This window comes from Astatotilapia calliptera, chromosome 12 (genome assembly GCF_964374335.1).
Source record: "Astatotilapia calliptera chromosome 12, fAstCal68.1, whole genome shotgun sequence".
Classification (NCBI taxonomy): domain Eukaryota; kingdom Metazoa; phylum Chordata; class Actinopteri; order Cichliformes; family Cichlidae; genus Astatotilapia; species Astatotilapia calliptera.
In genome coordinates, this window is record NC_137433.1 from 35,002,977 (window position 1) to 35,023,713 (window position 20,737).

Sequence of the window (20,737 nt, forward strand, 5' to 3'; positions counted from 1 at the left end):
GTTGATATTCTCAGAAGTAAAAAGAATATTTTCTATTAAAATGCAAGAAAACAGAGAAATCTCCCTGTTTTAATAAATAAATACTGGACAAAAGGCACAGAACACCTTTCTTGTGCCATTACATTTTATTTTTGCTTTACATTGTAGCAGTAAAAGGTGCACAATACCTCAAACGCTTCAGTCACGAATGTTCAGAAGCTGGACCTGAAACTTGTGTAACTCAGAAGAAACAACAAGGACAAAAACCAAAGTGTTTTGTTGTGGAGATTGTATTAACCATGGTAGTGTGAGGAGTCTAACTGTCGCCGATTATGGATGGCATAAAAATTTTCATACAAAACATGACTGAGTTTTAGCCTGGAGTCTGCCTTCTCCATAGCAACACAGCAAAGCTGAGTGGAAAAAGTAAAAATCAATCAAAAAAAACTGGCGTTTGATTTGACTATTAGACTTTTCTGTACTGAAAGCAAAGCTAATGAACGCTGATCCCTGCGGCTGTCTTGAGTTTCACGAGCCTCTGTGTGTGTCAACCTTCACCCTGATACGATAAGAATTTCATCTTCATCCTGTGAACTCCGTTACCCTTGTTCTTCACTGCATTTAACACGCAATTTATTACAAGAAAAAATTAATACTTTATAATTAGTAATTTGGTGTAAACAATCCAAACTTTTGGAAATATTTCATAATTGACAAAGAACACCAGGTCTTTTTAATACTCCATAAAGTGCACTTTCAGTGTTTTAAAAACATCCCTACCTGCTGCCTTTACAGTACAGTTTAAAGCAATGAAACAAAATAAAAGCACTACAGAACTCACTCACATGGGAGTAAGTGAATTAAAATGCACTGAGCTCTTGGTGAACTCAGCTTCACCTCCGTTACACTTGTCTAAAACAAAGTCTTTACTGCCACCTGATGGCAGAAGTGGTCACATGCTCCCAAAATATGGCACCGAGCCTGCAGGGCTGCAGCACACAAGTTGGGTTTTTTTTCCCCAAAGTAAAACTCATCTCTTCTTCTTTCATTTGTTTTAAAATGATCTGGCAAAGGAGCTCCTTTATCCTGTGACATCTTTCAGTCCTAAAATATATTCTACTTTCTAATAAGCCGACTGATGACGTGTACTTTCATGTCAAGCTCTCTTTGCCACAAGCCAAATATGTCGCTTCATCCGGGTGAAAAACTTGGATAATGATCGTCGAAAGTCAACACTTAGCAAAAATCCCATTGCTGACAAATGTTACCCAAAATAAAAACAATCTTGTGTGATCCCTTTTGGGAAAAATATTAGAAAAATGAAATGAAGACAAAACAAACAAAAAAAGGTCTTCGCTCACTCAGCAAAGAACCTCCAGCTGTTTAGTCCGCTCTGGACACCTGTGACAATTCCTCATCAGTGTGACCATGGAGGGATGGCAGTGTTGACAAAGAATAAATTAAGACTGGATAAATAATGAGCCTAAAAACAAGAAAACATCAATTAATGACTTCCAGTTGAAGCCTTTGAAACCTGAAACCACAACATACCAACAAAAATATATAAAAATTAAAAGGTAGAGCTGGGTTTGAGGTAGAGTGTGGCATGACTCCTGAAAAAGTCAGAAAATGCCAACTATACCTTCATGGAGACACTCACTGATTGCAAATCCGGACAGTCAGGAGTTTCACTCCCCTTGATTTCATGCTCCCAGGGCATCCTAGCCTCCAGATGCTGCTCTGACCTGCATGTGAGCATCTTTCTCAGATTTTCCCTTTCAGTCCTAAAAGTTAAACCCAGTTCCCCTCAGCTCACAGGAAAAAGTTGATTTTGGCAGGGACAGTCTTACAGCCAGTGTTGGAGAAGTACTTTCCCTTAGCTGGAGTGTAGTTCATGTCGCCCCCTACTGCCTCCACCACGTCATTGCGGCTGCAGCTGCCCCGCTGGCAGAGCTGTGAGTGCACGCAGCGCTCAACGTGGTATCGGCTCAGGGGCAGGAAGGGAACAAAGCGGGTGATGAGCTTCTGCTGAATGATGTTGGACTTGAAGAGGCCGCCTGAATGGGGGGTAAAAACTCACTTCAGTTACTGAAGTAATGAAAGCTTTCATCAGCAATGTACTGGAAAATTAGCTCAAAGAGGCTGCTTAATTTCTGTGTTCATTATGATGCACTGCTGCAGAGCAATGATGCTGCTTCTATTATGGGCTTTAATTTTATATTCATGATTAACTTAAATGAATCAAAGTCAGAAGACCAGTTTTAGCTCTGGAAGAGCACCAAAGCATCAGTATCACTGCCTTCTTCCTCTTCTAGTGAACATGCAGTAAAAAAAAAACAAAAAAACACTGTGTTTGAACAAACCAAGGTGAGAACACTGACATGAAAAAAACTATTTTACCTCCTGACACCAGCATTTAAAATGTCTTAACCTTCTCACACTTTCAACATACATCTTCACCTGCTTCAACTGAAAATCCAGGTTGTACAGAAGCCGGAGTCATCACATCACACCTTTCCCTAAACCTCCTGATAATGGCTCACAGTATGACTTAGAATTGATTTTAGGATCTATTTCAAGGTCCTTCATGGCTTCTCTCTGTGCTACATATCTGAACTATGAGACCTTTACTCAACAATCTGAGTCTTTGTCCAGGCTCTCATGTGACTGTTATCTGGTGCTGAGGCTACAGCCTACTGGCCAAGCGTTTATGACCCATTTCATTTGATTGCAGTTACTTCTTTTTTAATTTATTTCTCCCTTTAAATGTTATTGAACGCAAGTATTGATCTGTAAAGCATTTTATGTGCTCTGTAAATAGAAAACATTAATATTTTATCATGGTTATTGTTACTTTTACTTTTTCTACTTCAAGCACTTTGCAACTTGTTCTCTAATATTTGCCTTCCTCTTGTTTTTGTCTATATTTCTCCTTTTTGTTATTTCTACTATATTTACTATTATTTATATTTTATTCAGTTCTCAGTTGATCAGCTGAGAACTCCCACAATTTCGTTGTACATGTACAATGACAAGGGCCATTCTATTCTGTTTTATTCTATCCTATACACAGAAAATACCGTACTGAACTTTAATCAAACTCTGAAGCGGTTTGGGATGAAACCACCTTACCCTAAGAGTGTGGAGTACTTAAACATGTAAAATGAGTCTTACTTGTGTTATTGTTGTAAACTGCCTGTGCGATGGCCTCCTGCAGGTTGTCCAATTTGATCTCCTCTCTCTCTCGTCCAGCCTGACGGTTCTCCAGAGCCACTTTGTTTATCACCTCCTCTCCTGCAGTGCTGCACACAAGAAACACAAAATAAGCTGCCTGTCCCTTTGTAATAAAAAAAAAAGTTTCTTCTTTAAGCATCACTGGGAGAGAAATAAAGTTTTGAGCATTAACCGTTCATGAAAGCTTTAAGTTATTTTGACAAAGAGAATACAAGAACTTCTTTTGGAGAGAGTTCATATCCGCAGAATTAGTGTCATATAGATCCTTCTTGGTGCTTTAGGAAGCTAAACACTGGACATGCCTCACTGGATTAGGGGAGTGTTAAGTACCTGATAAAGAGGTATATCGCCTTGCGGTAGTTGGTGCGAAATACAACATGAGACGGACCCAAAAAGGGCTCCAGGACATCAATGAGGCCTGGAGGCATCTTCTCCATCTCATCAAAAATGAAAACTGAGCGAGCGCACTCCGTCAGGTTTCCCTGCACCCAGTCCTTCAGCTCCTCCTACAAAACCAAAGGATGGATATTTAATTTCACAAGCTCCCAACACATCACCTATGACTGCAACTAACAATGCTTTTAATTACGTCTGCTGCTGTTCTGCTTTTATTACTTAATTATAGGCTGTGTAACATGTATAACTGCAAATACTGTTGTCTGAAAGGCGGCACTCGCTTGTGAACTTTTAGTATATAATTAAATGATTAGTAACTAGTTCCCACTTAGTTAATTCTATAGACAGAGTCTGCTGAACATAAAACAAAAATGATCATATGAGTCAAGTATCTTTTTTGTGTCTACTTGTGTGATCATTTTTGTTTTGACCAGCCCATCTTCCCTGAAATTGGGAGCAAAATCACAGGACTCTCTTGTAAGTTCTAAATGTATGATCCTAAGAAGAAAGCAGTGTCCTGTTTGCACATTAGGAATGACAGCATTCAAACTTCCCTTTGTTATGGTCAACAAACATTTTATATTGAACACACAATAAAACGACTAGTACATTACTTCAGATTTTAGATATAACCATTTGTATTTCTCAACATACCCTGTACTGCTTGACTCGGTGGGGCAAGGGGAAGTGCAGCGTGGGGACAAACTGGTGGACATACGGGCTGCTCATGGCTGAGCCGTACAGATGATTTCCCAGCATAGAGCTGACCAGCGTCTTTCCCGTCCCAGAGGAGCCGTGGAAAGACAGCACCAGTGGCTGACTGGGGCTTTTATTATGAAGGAACCTCCCCACCTCCTCTGACACAATGTCCTGAGCCAGATGCTGTCCATAGACATTCTTGTAGAGGTCCCACTCCAAGTCTGGCGATCAGAAAAAAAGAACAGTCACAATCTTTGTTGGTGCAATACTACAGGGGTGGGGTGCCCTGTAATAACCACAATAAAGGGTTATAGGAATAAGCTTCAGGAACAAAACAGAGCAAGAAAAATCTACTTCTCGTGGCTGTTGTCATGAAAAACCTGCAAAGTAGACAACTAGCTAATTTAATTACAGATATTGTAAGAAATTTCTTTTATTCAGCCAGCTAGCATACCAGTTAGAAAATCAGCAATAAGCTACAATGAAAGCCTTAATTGCCTCCTCGGGAACACTGTACACTAAAAAAACAAAAAACAGTTAGCGGATATAATTTTTATAGGAAACATATGTAGTATAATACAGCAACAATAAAATACAGTTTCATAAACAAGCTAGCTTGCTAACACGAAGCAGCCTCCGTAGGTTAGCATCCACAAGTACGTCTCACCTCTAATATTCGGCTTAAAGTCACAGTCGCAGCTGTCCGATATGGTGCAGTAAAGTTTCTGGAAAACGCAGCAGACTGGGTTACAAAAGAACAAAAACAGCACAAACAGTGTCGCCAACATTTTGGCTGCCTGCTTGTAGACAGAAAAGCTCAGTTTGGAGCTTCTCCTTATCGCTACCGGCTGATTTTGTAGTTTTTTCCTCCCCGGAAGGCGCCCAGAAAGACGTAGCTCAGTGACAAACTGGACTACAATTCCCAGAGAGCATCCAGCACGGGCCGTGAATTGTGGGACACGTTGGAGGATCACAGTCCAGAAAAACGTAAGACTTTGGCAAACTTTACTAGAAATCTTCCTGACAGATTACTTTAACTGGAATGGGGAATAAGAGGGCGAAACGGTCTGGTATCAGGATTTGTTTGTTTGTTTGTTTGTTTGTTTGTTTGTTTGTTTGTTTGTTTGTTTGTTTGTTTGTTTGTTTGTTTGTTTGTTTGTTTGTTTGTTTGTTTGAAAGAAAGTTGTGACAGCACGTTTAACAGAGTTGTTGCTAACAAGTCACAAACTTTCTTGTTTTTAGTCGAAACATCAAACCTGAACCCGAGACTTACAGTTAATTCACAGATATTCCATATGGCGTTTAGGTAACAGTGAAACAGAAGCAGAAGGTAGACTAATAAGTGCGGAAAGGCCACATACATAATGTAGCCTTCAATTTTACTAGATAAATAGAATCTTGCATACTGGAACATGGGTGAAAATAGGAAACATGGTGTAAAGTAATAGGTTATATAATCTATATTCATAAACCTAAATGGGATGGATCTAAACCTCATTTTTTATCACTTTGATGTTTATTTATTTATTTACTTATTTACCTGGTATGATTCCATACTTTCTAGGAACTTTAAACAACAGGATATTAAAAAAAAAAAACGTTGTTGTTGTAGCTCCAAATGAAACAGAGACAAACCATCTGGGTTAAAATATCATACTTAAAAATGCAATTCAAGTAATTTCTTAAACATGTTTAATATCCATTTTATGTAATTATGCATGTAGATTTTTGAAAAATTCAAATAAAATGTGTTTGTGTTTGTGAAAGGTCTTCTATTAGCAAGTCAAAACAAAAAACAAAAAAACCCCAGAGCTATAAATCCAAGTTGTGTCCTGCATACAGCAGAGGGAGCTATTAATGTGAAAATGATCTTTGATGGAGTCATGTGTTATAACATTCTGGGTCCTTGCAAAATAAAATAACTTAATTTGTTTGTTTAGGGTTTTTTTCCCCTCACTTTTTGTCATGGACAGCACACTTCAGATATGCACCTCAGTGAGATGTCTGTTTTTGTAGTTTTATTAACAGTGACCTAAGCTTCATGCATATGATTAAACCTTTTTTTTTTTTTCAAACTAAAATACAATATTTTGCAATGTTACATTTTAAAACATCTTGAATAATGGTAATTGGGTGTATATTTCAGTTCCTCAGGTTTATGTTTTTGAGGTTTGGGGAACAGACTAAGGAATGTTGATGCTGCTTCAGCACAGGATGTGCTTTGAGCGTTTTAGTGTTTTGACTTCCTGTCTTTGGTTTATCACTCTAGGGACTCTTTTCACCTAACCAGTGTTCCACTGTATCATTTTTAATGAGAGTTTTCTTGCTGTTCTTTGTAGTTGGGTTGTTTTCCTTTATACTCTGATCATTTTCTCTAGTTTCTTGACTCAGACTTTTTGACTGATTGTCTTCATTGCTTCCAGCTGTCTCCTGTTTCCCATCCCCGTTCAGCTCACAGTGTAAAAAATAGACCTGTCATTCTCTTGTGATGTGTTATCTCTACACATTTCTGTTACGTCTTCTGCAGCTCTTTTAATTTATTCTGTTGATCCCCTTGCTTAAGTTTTTAAACTTAGAATCTTCACTTAAAACTTGAACTTTATGTTCAGTGTTCTCTACCTCCTGCATATGGGTTTTGGCACAGACGCATTTTTAATGAAGCATTTCCATGATTTGTTTGTATGGTCTTTGTAATACGTGTTACCCTGTAACAAAAGTCACGAATTTTTTAATTCAATTCAATTTTATTTACACAGCGCCAAATCACAACAACAGTCGCCTCAAGGTGCTTTATATTGGAAGGTAGTCCCTACAATACATACAGAGAAAACCCCAACAATCATATGACCCCCTATGAGCAAGCACTTTCACGACAGTGGGAAGGAAGAACTCCCTTTTAAGAGGAAGACACCTCCAGCAGAACCAGGCGCAGGGAGGGGCGGGGCCATCTGCAGTGACCGATTGAGGTGAGGGGAGGAAGACAGGACAAAAGGCATGCTTGGGAAGAGAGCCAGAAATTAATAACAAGTTTACAACTGAACAGGTATTTTAGAGGTTTTGCGCAAAAGGAAGACATATTCCAAGGTTCCTCACACTGTTACTAGAGGCCAAAGTAATGTGATCTGGAGTAAGATATCATATTTCTCATCATATTAGACTTTAGGTCCTATTACAATAACCTCAGTTTTATCTGAACTTAGAATCGCAAAGTTACAGGTCATCCAGGTCTTTATGTCTTTTCCTGCAGTTTAACTAATGAGTGTCAAAAATCTGAAGTGGTTTTGTTAATTTCATTTTCCTGATTGTAACTGAGTTTAGAAGCAGGTGATTCACTTTGAAATGTAAATTCACCACAGCAGAAGAATACAGGAAGAGTTTGGTATTTAGGGCCCGAGTTCATCACTCCGCAAAAATATGCTACACACAGACTGACATTGGGGAGTGATCGGTAACCTCCTCAAGCCTGTAGGTAAAAGCTTTAATGGTGGAAGCGTTGAAACAGTAGGGCAGTGATTTAGAAAAGCTTCAGCACCGACATGTCAAAGGCAGAGAGGGGAAATTTACAGCTAAATAGACCACAAAAAGTAGAGGTTGGCTTTGTTATATGGCCCGGGGAAAGTGAGGCATGTTAGTGTGTATGCTGCAGCGCGGCTCGAGTTGCCAGCTAGCTCACAAGCATGACTGTTTTTATTCAATAAAACAACCTCCAGTGAAATAAACGTTTATTTACACTTTTTGATAAATAAAGAGTAAAACTGTTTAAGATTACAAAAATGATCTGCACCTGTGTGCCGTACTCGTGCAGTTAGGATCAGTTCACTCCCCTTACATTAAAAAGTGACATTGTTATAATAAGAAGAAAAGGAAACAAAGAGGAAACACGAACTGACCCCAGATTACATTTAATATTCTCTTCAAATTATAAAATCCTAATAATTGAAAAGATACAAAAAACTAAACAAAAACTGAAATGCAGATGTACAGTTATTCTGTTATTACATTCTACAATGTGACATATGTTTGTGGATTTAGCTAAGGTCCAGCCTTTAGGGAGATTTAAACATTTACAAACATGAGCCTATCAGACTGAGGCACAGCCTCGGTAACCTAAAGGGCACCAAATATTTACACTTCCAAATCATGTCGCCCTGTGCCACTGTGGAGTACATGCAGTCCTTTGTTAGGTAAACTAACACAGGACAATGTTGATCTGTGACGTTGTTGAAGGAGTGCAAGTCCTCAGTCAAAAATAAAAACACCCTCTGGAGACCCCATCAAAGCATTTAGTGGTTTCTTTCACAAGCTGTCGTCATTCTGCTGAAGCTTTCAGATAAAGTTCCTCAACCTTGAGTTACATCAGTTTAGCTTCAAAGGAACTGGAAAAGTGCTGGTATGGGAAGGTAAGCATTTATAAAATTTCAGTCTCACTCTTCAAGTATCCCGGTCTGCTACATGTGACAGATTTGAACTAAGTGAGTGCACTGCTTCGTTCTGGTGTCTACACGCTTAGGAAGCCTCCTTGTTTGAAAGATCACAGCGCTTTCCCTTTTAATGAGCTTTCAGTGGAGGAGCTTCTCAGTGTCCAACACAGTAATTGTCCATGTATGTAGGCATGAGCTCATAAACAAGGCCTCTAAAAACAGTGCTGGGGTCAGTGTCATCTGATGGGTGGCTCCAGCTTGTTGGACAGGGCGGTAAGCACCTGGTCAAACTTAGAGTATCGCAGAGCCTGTTTCTCCTCGGCCCCCCGGCTCCCCCACAGCAGCCGCATCTGGAAATCGGTCAGGAAAAGCTCCAGGACTTCGGCCTGCTCCCCGAAACCTGCAACATCACATCAGTTTAACATTATTAGCAGCACAGGAGTGTAGAAAGGAACCGGAGACTACCATTTCTACCACAGAGGTCCCTGTAACTGGACCTGTCTCAAACATGAACAAGAACAGAATATATGTGTGTGAATAAGAGGGATGGACAGGGAAGCTGCAAGGAGCAGAGGTAATGAAGGTAGAGTTTAAATATCGGAGGTCAACTATCAGAATAGACATAAAGTGCACAAGAAAGGTGAAGAAGAGAGTGAAGCCAGGGTGGAGGGGGTGTGGATGAGCACGAGGGGTGATGTGTGACAGAAGCCAGAGCGAAAGAGAAGTTTTATTACATGGAAGTGAGACCTGCGGTTGGCGTGACAAGAGGTGACATGACATCATACCCATAGGGAATAGGGTGCTCCTGATGGATGAAGACCCCATCAGGAGCAGAAGAAGAAAGGAAGAGTTTATTTACAGGAAGTGAAAGAGGAAGTTCTTGCAGTTCACTATACAGCCTTGGGTTGTTCATTTGGCCTACCAGTCGTGAAGCTATTTCTTACTGATTGATAATAATATAAACTTCAACTTAAAATAAACCATCAGCTCAAGAATGACCTTAGAATGGGATTTAGGAAATTAAAACACTTTTCCTAATTATTTTTTATAATCAGATTATTTAATGCTGCAGCATGTACCAGTCTCTTCAATAAAAGGTTTCAAATGTAGTTTGACTTGCATGCATTTCATGCATGCCTCAATCTGACTTTATTATATTTTATTGCAGGTTGCCACCTGGTTGGAACCAGTGTGTTGGACTTTTTCCAGATTGAAAAAAAATACATGCTCTAGTCTACCAACGCTTAAGTGGCTGCTAAGAAATGCTAGGCTACTTTTCTGCTAGAACTTGAGGAAAGCAGTATTTAAAAAAAGAAAGGGGAAAACGTGAAAGCACATTAGAAACAACATGAAGAACAGCAGTAAGCTGCAGCACCTAACATGCGATCCGTGTTCCTGCAGTGGAATGGCAACTGTGTGGAGAGTAAATACAGCAGGTCCCAAGACGGATCCCTGTGGTCTTTCGTGTTTAAATTTTCTAAAGGCTTGTATTTAATTTGCTAATGTTATAAAGCAGACATACTGCATTTTGTTTTTGTCTCTCACCTTGTAATTTGCTCTCAGCGTTAGAGCGGTAGATGCCCCCTAGCTGGGCAATGGTTCTCGCCGCCCCGAGGTGGAACATGACCACTTCCACCCCAACTTCCACCGTCTCCCATAGTTCTGTCCCCTCCTCACCCACCACTGCATTCTTCTCCATCAGAGTCAGAAGAGGGAGGACGTGGGGGAAAGTGGTGTTGGACAGCGGACAGCTTTCTGGAGAGTTGAAAGACAGATACAGAGATCATGTTTGTTGTGGAAACAATGGTGTAGCACCAAGATATGAGCAGGAATTGTTTCTCCATGCTTTTATCATGTGGTGTCGAGTTCAGGAGACGCTCTACCTCTTCCATCGTTCAGGCTCTTCATAAATGGCCTGAGAGTTTTTTCATAGAGAATGGCACCTTCTGTGTGCCGCTGCCGTAACGCCATCCAAGTCTCCTGCAGACGGGACACCTGAAAGACCGAAGAACAACACTATTGCTTTTGTGCCTTCCTCTCGTTTTGTATATATTTGTTTTATTCAATTTGTCTTACTATTTGTATTACCTGCACAGCTGAACCCACAATTGTTTGACAGCTAATCTTATAGAAATTGTCCCTGTCTTTATTTTTTTCAGTCTGAAAATATAGTTGAGATGTATATGATTCCTAAAAATATTCAGAGGTGATGTCTTTTTTTATGTAAAGACAGTTTTGAATATATACAGAAACTTTGCCAGAAAAGACAGGCCAAGTTAAAAATATATATTAACAATAACTAAGAAAAAATATAAAATGAAGAAACTTTTCTGCATTTGAGTTAATAAAATCACTGAAAGGTTAATAAGTTATCAATAAATGACTTTGCCCCTTTTGTTTGAGGATGTGATGAAGCACCCTGATATCAGAATTGTGACATTTTACAGCCTGACACCTTGAGGCAGGGAAACCCAAAAGAAGGCCGAAGGCTAAATCATGTAAGCGATAACATTAAATATCAGTGGGCCTCTTAGCTATTCCTGAAATTAAGCATCTTCACTAAAGGTGATAATAATAATAATAATAATAATAATAATAATAATGGATTGCATTTATATAGCACTTTTTGGGGCCCTCAAAGCGCTGTACAATTCCACTATTCATTCACTCTCACATTCACACACTGGTGGTGGCAAGCTACAGTTGTAGCCACGGCTGCCCTGGGGCAGACTGACAGAAGCGAGGCTGCCATATTGCGCCATCGGCCCCTCTGGCCATCACCAGTAGGCGGTAGGTGAAGTGTCTTGCCCAAGGCCCGGGGCTCGGACAGTCACATATTAAACAAATATGTAAGACTGCGGTCTTCCATTTGCGCAACATCTCTAAAGTTAGAAATATCCTGTCTCAGAGTGACGCTGAAAAACGAGTTCATGCATTTATTACTTCCAGGCTGGACTACTGTAATTCATTATTATCAGGATGTCCAAAAAACTCGCTGAAAAGCCTTCAGCTAATCCAAAATGCTGCAGCAAGAGTCCTGACAGGGACTAGAAAGAGAGAGCATATTTCTCCTGTTTTGGCTTCCCTTCATTGGCTTCCTGTTAAATCCAGAATTGAATTCAAAATCCTGCTCCTCACATACAAGGTCTTAAATAATCAGGCCCCATCTTATCTTAATGACCTTGTAGTACCATATCACTCTATTAGAGCACTTCGCTCTCGCTCTGCAGGCCTACTTGTTGTTCCTAGAGTATTTACAAGTAGAATGGGAGGCAGAGCCTTCAGTTTTCAGGCCCCTCTTCTGTGGAACCAGCTTCCAGTTTGGATTCGGGAGACAGACACTAGCTCTGCTTTCAAGATCAGGCTTAAAACTTTCCTTTTTGCTAAAGCATATAGTTAGGGCTGGACCAGGTGACCCTGAATCCTCCCTTAGTTACACTGCAATAGACGTAGGCTGCCGGGGGATTCCCATGATGCATTGAGTTTTTCCTTTCCAGTCACCTTTCTCACTCACTATGTATTAATAGACCTCTCTGCATTGAATCATATCTATTATTAACCTCTGTCTTTCTTCCACAGCATGTCTTTTATCCTGTCTTCCTTCTCTCACCCCAACCGGTCGCAGCAGATGGCCGCCCCTCCCTGAGCCTGGTTCTGCCGGAGGTTTCTTCCTGTTAAAAGGGAGTTTTTCCTTCCCACTGTCGCCAAAGTGCTTGCTCATAGGGGGTCATATGATTGTTGGGTTTTTCTCTGTATCTATGAAGCGCCTTGAGGCGACTTTTGTTGTGATTTGGCGCTATATAAATAAAATTGAATTGAATTGAATTGAACCGGCAACCTTCCGGTTACAAGACGAACTGCCAACTCTTTGAGCCATGATTGCGCCCTTATCAGTATACACAGTAGGCAAGGGGTTACAGCCTCATGTTTGTTGTACTACGCTGTTCCATTAAGTCAATATTTGTTAATCTCTTACCTATACCCTGGTTTAACTTTACCCCGGGCAACCTTTGTTACACATCCCTTGCTCTTCCGGCTGTTTCCTGCGTGCCTCCCCTATCTCCATGAACACAAATAACCAAAGCTCCGTGCAGTGCATGTTTACCTGCGGAAGCTCCAAGGCTCTCATGACTGCAGCGAAGCCAAACATATTGCCCATTGTGCTCTTGAGCTTTAATGGTGGAAGCGTTGAAACAGTAGGGCAGTGATTTAGAAAAGCTTCAGCACCGACATGTCAAAGGCAGAGAGGGGAAATTTACAGCTAAATAGACCACAAAAAGTAGAGGTTGGCTTTGTTATATGGCCCGGGGAAAGTGAGGCATGTTAGTGTGTATGCTGCAGCGCGGCTCGAGTTGCCAGCTAGCTCACAAGCATGACTGTTTTTATTCAATAAAACAACCTCCAGTGAAATAAACGTTTATTTACACTTTTTGATAAATAAAGAGTAAAACTGTTTAAGATTACAAAAATGATCTGCACCTGTGTGCCGTACTCGTGCAGTTAGGATCAGTTCACTCCCCTTACATTAAAAAGTGACATTGTTATAATAAGAAGAAAAGGAAACAAAGAGGAAACACGAACTGACCCCAGATTACATTTAATATTCTCTTCAAATTATAAAATCCTAATAATTGAAAAGATACAAAAAACTAAACAAAAACTGAAATACAGATGTACAGTTATTCTGTTATTACATTCTACAATGTGACATATGTTTGTGGATTTAGCTAAGGTCCAGCCTTTAGGGAGATTTAAACATTTACAAACATGAGCCTATCAGACTGAGGCACAGCCTCGGTAACCTAAAGGGCACCAAATATTTACACTTCCAAATCATGTCGCCCTGTGCCACTGTGGAGTAGATAGAGTCCTTTGTTAGGTAAACTAACACAGGACAATGTTGATCTGTGACGTTGTTGAAGGAGTGCAAGTCCTCAGTCAAAAATAAAAACACCCTCTGGAGACCCCATCAAAGCATTTAGTGGTTTCTTTCACAAGCTGTCGTCATTCTGCTGAAGCTTTCAGATAAAGTTCCTCAACCTTGAGTTACATCAGTTTAGCTTCAAAGGAACTGGAAAAGTGCTGGTATGGGAAGGTAAGCATTTATAAAATTTCAGTCTCACTCTTCAAGTATCCCGGTCTGCTACATGTGACAGATTTGAACTAAGTGAGTGCACTGCTTCGTTCTGGTGTCTACACGCTTAGGAAGCCTCCTTGTTTGAAAGATCACAGCGCTTTCCCTTTTAATGAGCTTTCAGTGGAGGAGCTTCTCAGTGTCCAACACAGTAATTGTCCATGTATGTAGGCATGAGCTCATAAACAAGGCCTCTAAAAACAGTGCTGGGGTCAGTGTCATCTGATGGGTGGCTCCAGCTTGTTGGACAGGGCGGTAAGCACCTGGTCAAACTTAGAGTATCGCAGAGCCTGTTTCTCCTCGGCCCCCCGGCTCCCCCACAGCAGCCGCATCTGGAAATCGGTCAGGAAAAGCTCCAGGACTTCGGCCTGCTCCCCGAAACCTGCAACATCACATCAGTTTAACATTATTAGCAGCACAGGAGTGTAGAAAGGAACCGGAGACTACCATTTCTACCACAGAGGTCCCTGTAACTGGACCTGTCTCAAACATGAACAAGAACAGAATATATGTGTGTGAATAAGAGGGATGGACAGGGAAGCTGCAAGGAGCAGAGGTAATGAAGGTAGAGTTTAAATATCGGAGGTCAACTATCAGAATAGACATAAAGTGCACAAGAAAGGTGAAGAAGAGAGTGAAGCCAGGGTGGAGGGGGTGTGGATGAGCACGAGGGGTGATGTGTGACAGAAGCCAGAGCGAAAGAGAAGTTTTATTACATGGAAGTGAGACCTGCGGTTGGCGTGACAAGAGGTGACATGACATCATACCCATAGGGAATAGGGTGCTCCTGATGGATGAAGACCCCATCAGGAGCAGAAGAAGAAAGGAAGAGTTTATTTACAGGAAGTGAAAGAGGAAGTTCTTGCAGTTCACTATACAGCCTTGGGTTGTTCATTTGGCCTACCAGGCGTGAAGCTATTTATTACTGATTGATAATAATATAAACTTCAACTTAAAATAAACCATCAGCTCAAGAATGACCTTAGAATGGGATTTAGGAAATTAAAACACTTTTCCTAATTATTTTTTTATAATCAGATTATTTAATGCTGCAGCATGTACCAGTCTCTTCAATAAAAGGTTTCAAATGTAGTTTGACTTGCATGCATTTCATGCATGCCTCAATCTGACTTTATTATATTTTATTGCAGGTTGCCACCTGGTTGGAACCAGTGTGTTGGACTTTTTCCAGATTGAAAAAAAATACATGCTCTAGTCTACCAACGCTTAAGTGGCTGCTAAGAAATGCTAGGCTACTTTTCTGCTAGAACTTGAGGAAAGCAGTATTTAAAAAAAGAAAGGGGAAAACGTGAAAGCACATTAGAAACAACATGAAGAACAGCAGTAAGCTGCAGCACCTAACATGCGATCCGTGTTCCTGCAGTGGAATGGCAACTGTGTGGAGAGTAAATACAGCAGGTCCCAAGACGGATCCCTGTGGTCTTTCGTGTTTAAATTTTCTAAAGGCTTGTATTTAATTTGCTAATGTTATAAAGCAGACATACTGCATTTTGTTTTTGTCTCTCACCTTGTAATTTGCTCTCAGCGTTAGAGCGGTAGATGCCCCCTAGCTGGGCAATGGTTCTCGCCGCCCCGAGGTGGAACATGACCACTTCCACCCCAACTTCCACCGTCTCCCATAGTTCTGTCCCCTCCTCACCCACCACTGCATTCTTCTCCATCAGAGTCAGAAGAGGGAGGACATGGGGGAAAGTGGTGTTGGACAGCGGACAGCTTTCTGGAGAGTTGAAAGACAGATACAGAGATCATGTTTGTTGTGGAAACAATGGTGTAGCACCAAGATATGAGCAGGAATTGTTTCTCCATGCTTTTATCATGTGGTGTCGAGTTCAGGAGACGCTCTACCTCTTCCATCGTTCAGGCTCTTCATAAATGGCCTGAGAGTTTTTTCATAGAGAATGGCACCTTCTGTGTGCCGCTGCCGTAACGCCATCCAAGTCTCCTGCAGACGGGACACCTGAAAGACCGAAGAACAACACTATTGCTTTTGTGCCTTCCTCTCGTTTTGTATATATTTGTTTTATTCAATTTGTCTTACTATTTGTATTACCTGCACAGCTGAACCCACAATTGTTTGACAGCTAATCTTATAGAAATTGTCCCTGTCTTTATTTTTTTCAGTCTGAAAATATAGTTGAGATGTATATGATTCCTAAAAATATTCAGAGGTGATGTCTTTTTTTATGTAAAGACAGTTTTGAATATATACAGAAACTTTGCCAGAAAAGACAGGCCAAGTTAAAAATATATATTAACAATAACTAAGAAAAAATATAAAATGAAGAAACTTTTCTGCATTTGAGTTAATAAAATCACTGAAAGGTTAATAAGTTATCAATAAATGACTTTGCCCCTTTTGTTTGAGGATGTGATGAAGCACCCTGATATCAGAATTGTGACATTTTACAGCCTGACACCTTGAGGCAGGGAAACCCAAAAGAAGGCCGAAGGCTAAATCATGTAAGCGATAACATTAAATATCAGTGGGCCTCTTAGCTATTCCTGAAATTAAGCATCTTCACTAAAGGTGATAATAATAATAATAATAATAATAATAATAATAATGGATTGCATTTATATAGCACTTTTTGGGGCCCTCAAAGCGCTGTACAATTCCACTATTCATTCACTCTCACATTCACACACTGGTGGTGGCAAGCTACAGTTGTAGCCACGGCTGCCCTGGGGCAGACTGACAGAAGCGAGGCTGCCATATTGCGCCATCGGCCCCTCTGGCCATCACCAGTAGGCGGTAGGTGAAGTGTCTTGCCCAAGGCCCGGGGCTCGGACAGTCACATATTAAACAAATATGTAAGACTGCGGTCTTCCATTTGCGCAACATCTCTAAAGTTAGAAATATCCTGTCTCAGAGTGACGCTGAAAAACGAGTTCATGCATTTATTACTTCCAGGCTGGACTACTGTAATTCATTATTATCAGGATGTCCAAAAAACTCGCTGAAAAGCCTTCAGCTAATCCAAAATGCTGCAGCAAGAGTCCTGACAGGGACTAGAAAGAGAGAGCATATTTCTCCTGTTTTGGCTTCCCTTCATTGGCTTCCTGTTAAATCCAGAATTGAATTCAAAATCCTGCTCCTCACATACAAGGTCTTAAATAATCAGGCCCCATCTTATCTTAATGACCTTGTAGTACCATATCACTCTATTAGAGCACTTCGCTCTCGCTCTGCAGGCCTACTTGTTGTTCCTAGAGTATTTACAAGTAGAATGGGAGGCAGAGCCTTCAGTTTTCAGGCCCCTCTTCTGTGGAACCAGCTTCCAGTTTGGATTCGGGAGACAGACACTAGCTCTGCTTTCAAGATCAGGCTTAAAACTTTCCTTTTTGCTAAAGCATAGTTAGGGCTGGACCAGGTGACCCTGAATCCTCCCTTAGTTACACTGAGTTATTAATCTCTGTCTCTCTTCCACAGCATGTCTTTTATCCTGTCTTCCTTCTCTCACCCCAACCGGTCGCAGCAGATGGCCGCCCCTCCCTGAGCCTGGTTCTGCCGGAGGTTTCTTCCTGTTAAAAGGGAGTTTTTCCTTCCCACTGTCGCCAAAGTGCTTGCTCATAGGGGGTCATATGATTGTTGGGGTTTTTCTCTGTATCTATGAAGCGCCTTGAGGCGACTTTTGTTGTGATTTGGCGCTATATAAATAAAATTGAATTGAATTGAATTGAACCGGCAACCTTCCGGTTACAAGACAAACTGCCAACTCTTTGAGCCATGATTGCGCCCTTATCAGTATACACAGTAGGCAAGGGGTTACAGCCTCATGTTTATTGTACTACGCTGTTCCATTAAGTCAATATTTGTTAATCTCTTACCTATACCCTGGTTTAACTTTACCCCGGGCAACCTTTGTTACACATCCCTTGCTCTTCCGGCTGTTTCCTGCGTGCTTCCCCTATCTCCATGAACACAAATAACCAAAGCTCCGTGCAGTGCATGTTTACCTGCGGAAGCTCCAAGGCTCTCATGACTGCAGCGAAGCCAAACATATTGCCCATTGTGCTCTTGAGCTCAGCAGCGATTTGGATGATTTTGTGAAGCAGGCAGGCTCGTTCTTCAGTCGTCCCCGTGCAGCCCAACACGTGCACAGCCAACATAATCGACATGGTTTGAAACCTGCAGGAATGTTATGTTATATCAGGTCATGTCAGCCCACACAGTGATCACACTTTGCTTAAAGAGGTCCTTAAAGTCAGAACAAGACTTCCAACAGCAGGAATAGGGAGACAACATTGAAAGGGAAAGCAGACATATGACTAAATAAATCACGTAGTTAAAAGAAGGCTAAAAAAAAGATGGAAAGAATTATAAATTACTATGAATAAATTAGGAATAACACACCATGTCATTGCTGTTGTGACACTCCTGTGTATAAATGCCCCACTTAACAGCAGAAAGTCTTATAGCCTGGTAACAAAGCCAGGTTGGTCTCTCTAGTCTAGTCTACTAACTTAATTAGCAGCATTATAGTTTATGGTTCCAGTTTGTAAAAACATTTGATAGTAGATAAATTTGCAGATAACTAAAAACCAACTTGGTGGACAAAAGTCTAATAAGGCTCATGTCAGATATACACCGTTCTATCACGCTAATGAACAGCTGAACTGGTTGAACAGTATTCACCTCTCCAGCAGGTCTAGTCTTAACTGTTGTCCATGTGGCAGCGTGAGCAGCTCCATCCCGGAGGTAACGCCCATCATTCTTTGCACCTCTGGCGTGACCTCCAGAATTCTGGCCACCTAGGAACACACACAGATGTAAGAACTGCTGCATTAGATTTCAGTTAGCGGAAACAGGATGAGCAGGAAAATACACTTTAAAATCTCCTGAAACATCTGCATGTTTTCACACATCAATAACACTTTGATTTAGAAATGGTTTAGAATTTGCATTCAAACAAATACCCCATAGTTTACCTGTTATCACTAACGCATAGCTAGCCCTAGATTTCCTTCAGCATAGTTGCCACTGCGTTCAGACTAAAATAAAGAAATCCCTAAACCTTTCTGCAGAGCTGCAGTCCATCCTTAAAAAAGTCCCTATTACTTTACAAATATTGATTAGAGCAGCTATAAACAGTACCATGCAGTCAGCCTTGGTGATGTGTTTGGCCATTGTCCTGGGATCGACCTCCACCAGAAGCTCCTTCACCCTCCGCAGGACGCCCACTTCTAGAGGCTTATTCTCTTTTCCCATCAGTGGTGACTGGTACCTGCTGGGTTTGAAACAGGAGACCGTCTCCACCACAGGTGAAAAGTACACATTCCCATCCTCGGCCCTCAGTGGGTCGACTCCCGCTGACCCCTCTTCTGCCTGCAGCCTCTCCACATAGCTCTGAGGACCAGGGTACAGCTCTGTGTAGCAGCTCCCGTCTGCATGAGAGGAGGGAGAGACCTGGGTGTGGTGAGGTTGGGGTCTGTCAAGATGCTGTCTCTGTAGGGTGCTGCTGGGAGAGGGCAGAGGTTGGACGGTGTCCGAGCGCCTCGGCAGGGACGGAGTCACAGTGGGAGTCCGGCTGCTGGACGGAGTTCTGGATGTGGGGGCTGAAGAAGAAGGGAGGGAAAATTAGGAAAAAGATGTTTACAAATATTTATCCGAATAAAGCAGAATAAATATATACATTTCGGACACTACTTGAGATACATAATAAGAGGAAGTGGCACATTCTATGTGGATGATTATTATAGACTAATGAACCCATGACAATGAAATATACTGATAGAAATATCATCAGTATAGCTGATCACTGTGGTTAATAGTTTTGAACAATTAATTTAGGGCTCTAAGGCAGAGAGGAATATTATACCATCATGGCTTTTGGGTTGACTCATAGTTAATTAATGGTAAACTTTCATATTTGTGCGCCTCTTATTTTCACCTTAGTCTGTGTCTTGGTGTTTCCCTTTTCCAGTTTAGTTCCTGCTTTATTTTGAAGGATAATTTCTTTTTTGCTTTCTGCATTTTCACTTCCTTTCTGTCAGTTTATTTCTGCCTTCATTATTGTCTAGACTGAGTTTACTGGTGCCATGATATTTCTCTCCCCGATTTGGATCTTTACTTTCATGTCATTTAGTTTATTCACCGTCTTGGTTTCTTTGACTTCACTCAGTCATGTCAGTTAATATCAAGCGGCGCTGCTCAATTTGTTTTTTAATAAACAGAAATGTAGATTCCTTTTTATCTTTAATTGTTGTCTCTGACTGCAATTAATCTACCGTGTGAGGACATCCAGTAGAATCATGTGAATCATTTAATTAATTAGTCAATTAATAGGACACACCTACAGTATAATGTATCTTTTGAAGACTTGCATTAACTCTTTCGAACTCTATTGCAGCTTTACTTGGGAATTTTTTCTTGTTAATGTTTTTTTTCCTGATCATTAACTCATGGCCTGCTATTTGCTTTAATGTGCAATTTATTTGTCTTGTGAAACAACACGTTCACTTTTTTAAGTCAGAGGTCGAGGTAATGAAGTTCATGTAGATGAACTCACTATTTGAACACACTGTTTGATTAATGCACGCCAATAACCTTCTACTTACATCACACTCAATTACAACAGTTTATTTCTATGTTGCCTTCAATTTTTCAATTACTTCCATTTTATCCTCAAATGTCTTCACCCAAAACCATTCATTCATTTCAGATACACTTGCCTTTGTCTATAGTAACCTGTAGCAACAGTGTTATCTACTAAATCTCCCCCCCTCCCTGAGCCTGGTTCTGCCGGAGGTTTCTTCCTGTTAAAAGGGAGTTTTTCCTTCCCACTGTCGCCAAAGTGCTTGCTCATAGGGGGTCATATGATTGTTGGGTTTTTCTCTGTATCTATGAAGCGCC

The 20,737-nt window shown here is 40.9% G+C and overlaps 2 protein-coding genes across 3 annotated transcripts; both read right to left on the bottom strand.

Moving 5' to 3' along the window:
• Positions 1-106: 106 nt before the first annotated feature.
• tor2a (torsin family 2, member A) lies at positions 107-5,207 on the bottom strand. 2 transcript variants are annotated; one of them, XR_003273975.2, is made up of 6 exons: positions 4,976-5,168; positions 4,264-4,529; positions 3,544-3,719; positions 3,154-3,281; positions 1,640-2,036; positions 107-1,462 (listed from the first exon to the last, which is right to left on the bottom strand). XR_003273975.2 is itself a non-coding variant. In XM_026186179.2 (5 exons), exons 1-5 carry the CDS (start codon positions 5,094-5,096, stop codon positions 1,792-1,794), a joined length of 936 nt encoding a protein of 311 aa, XP_026041964.1. In that variant the 5' UTR covers positions 5,097-5,207; the 3' UTR covers positions 107-1,791. The 2 variants fall into 2 exon arrangements, 1 of the variants encoding a protein (XP_026041964.1); XM_026186179.2 differs by having other exon boundaries at positions 107-2,036; positions 4,976-5,207.
• Positions 5,208-7,936: 2,729 nt separating this feature from the next.
• Positions 7,937-19,728, bottom strand: LOC113033364 (SH2 domain-containing protein 3C-like). Its single transcript, XM_080308664.1, has 10 exons — positions 19,704-19,728; positions 18,980-19,440; positions 18,521-18,636; positions 17,842-18,013; positions 15,730-15,841; positions 15,392-15,601; positions 14,085-14,245; positions 10,613-10,745; positions 10,275-10,484; positions 7,937-9,129 (listed from the first exon to the last, which is right to left on the bottom strand). Exons 1-10 carry the CDS (start codon positions 19,726-19,728, stop codon positions 8,966-8,968), a joined length of 1,764 nt encoding a protein of 587 aa, XP_080164790.1. The 3' UTR covers positions 7,937-8,965.
• Positions 19,729-20,737: the final 1,009 nt, after the last annotated feature.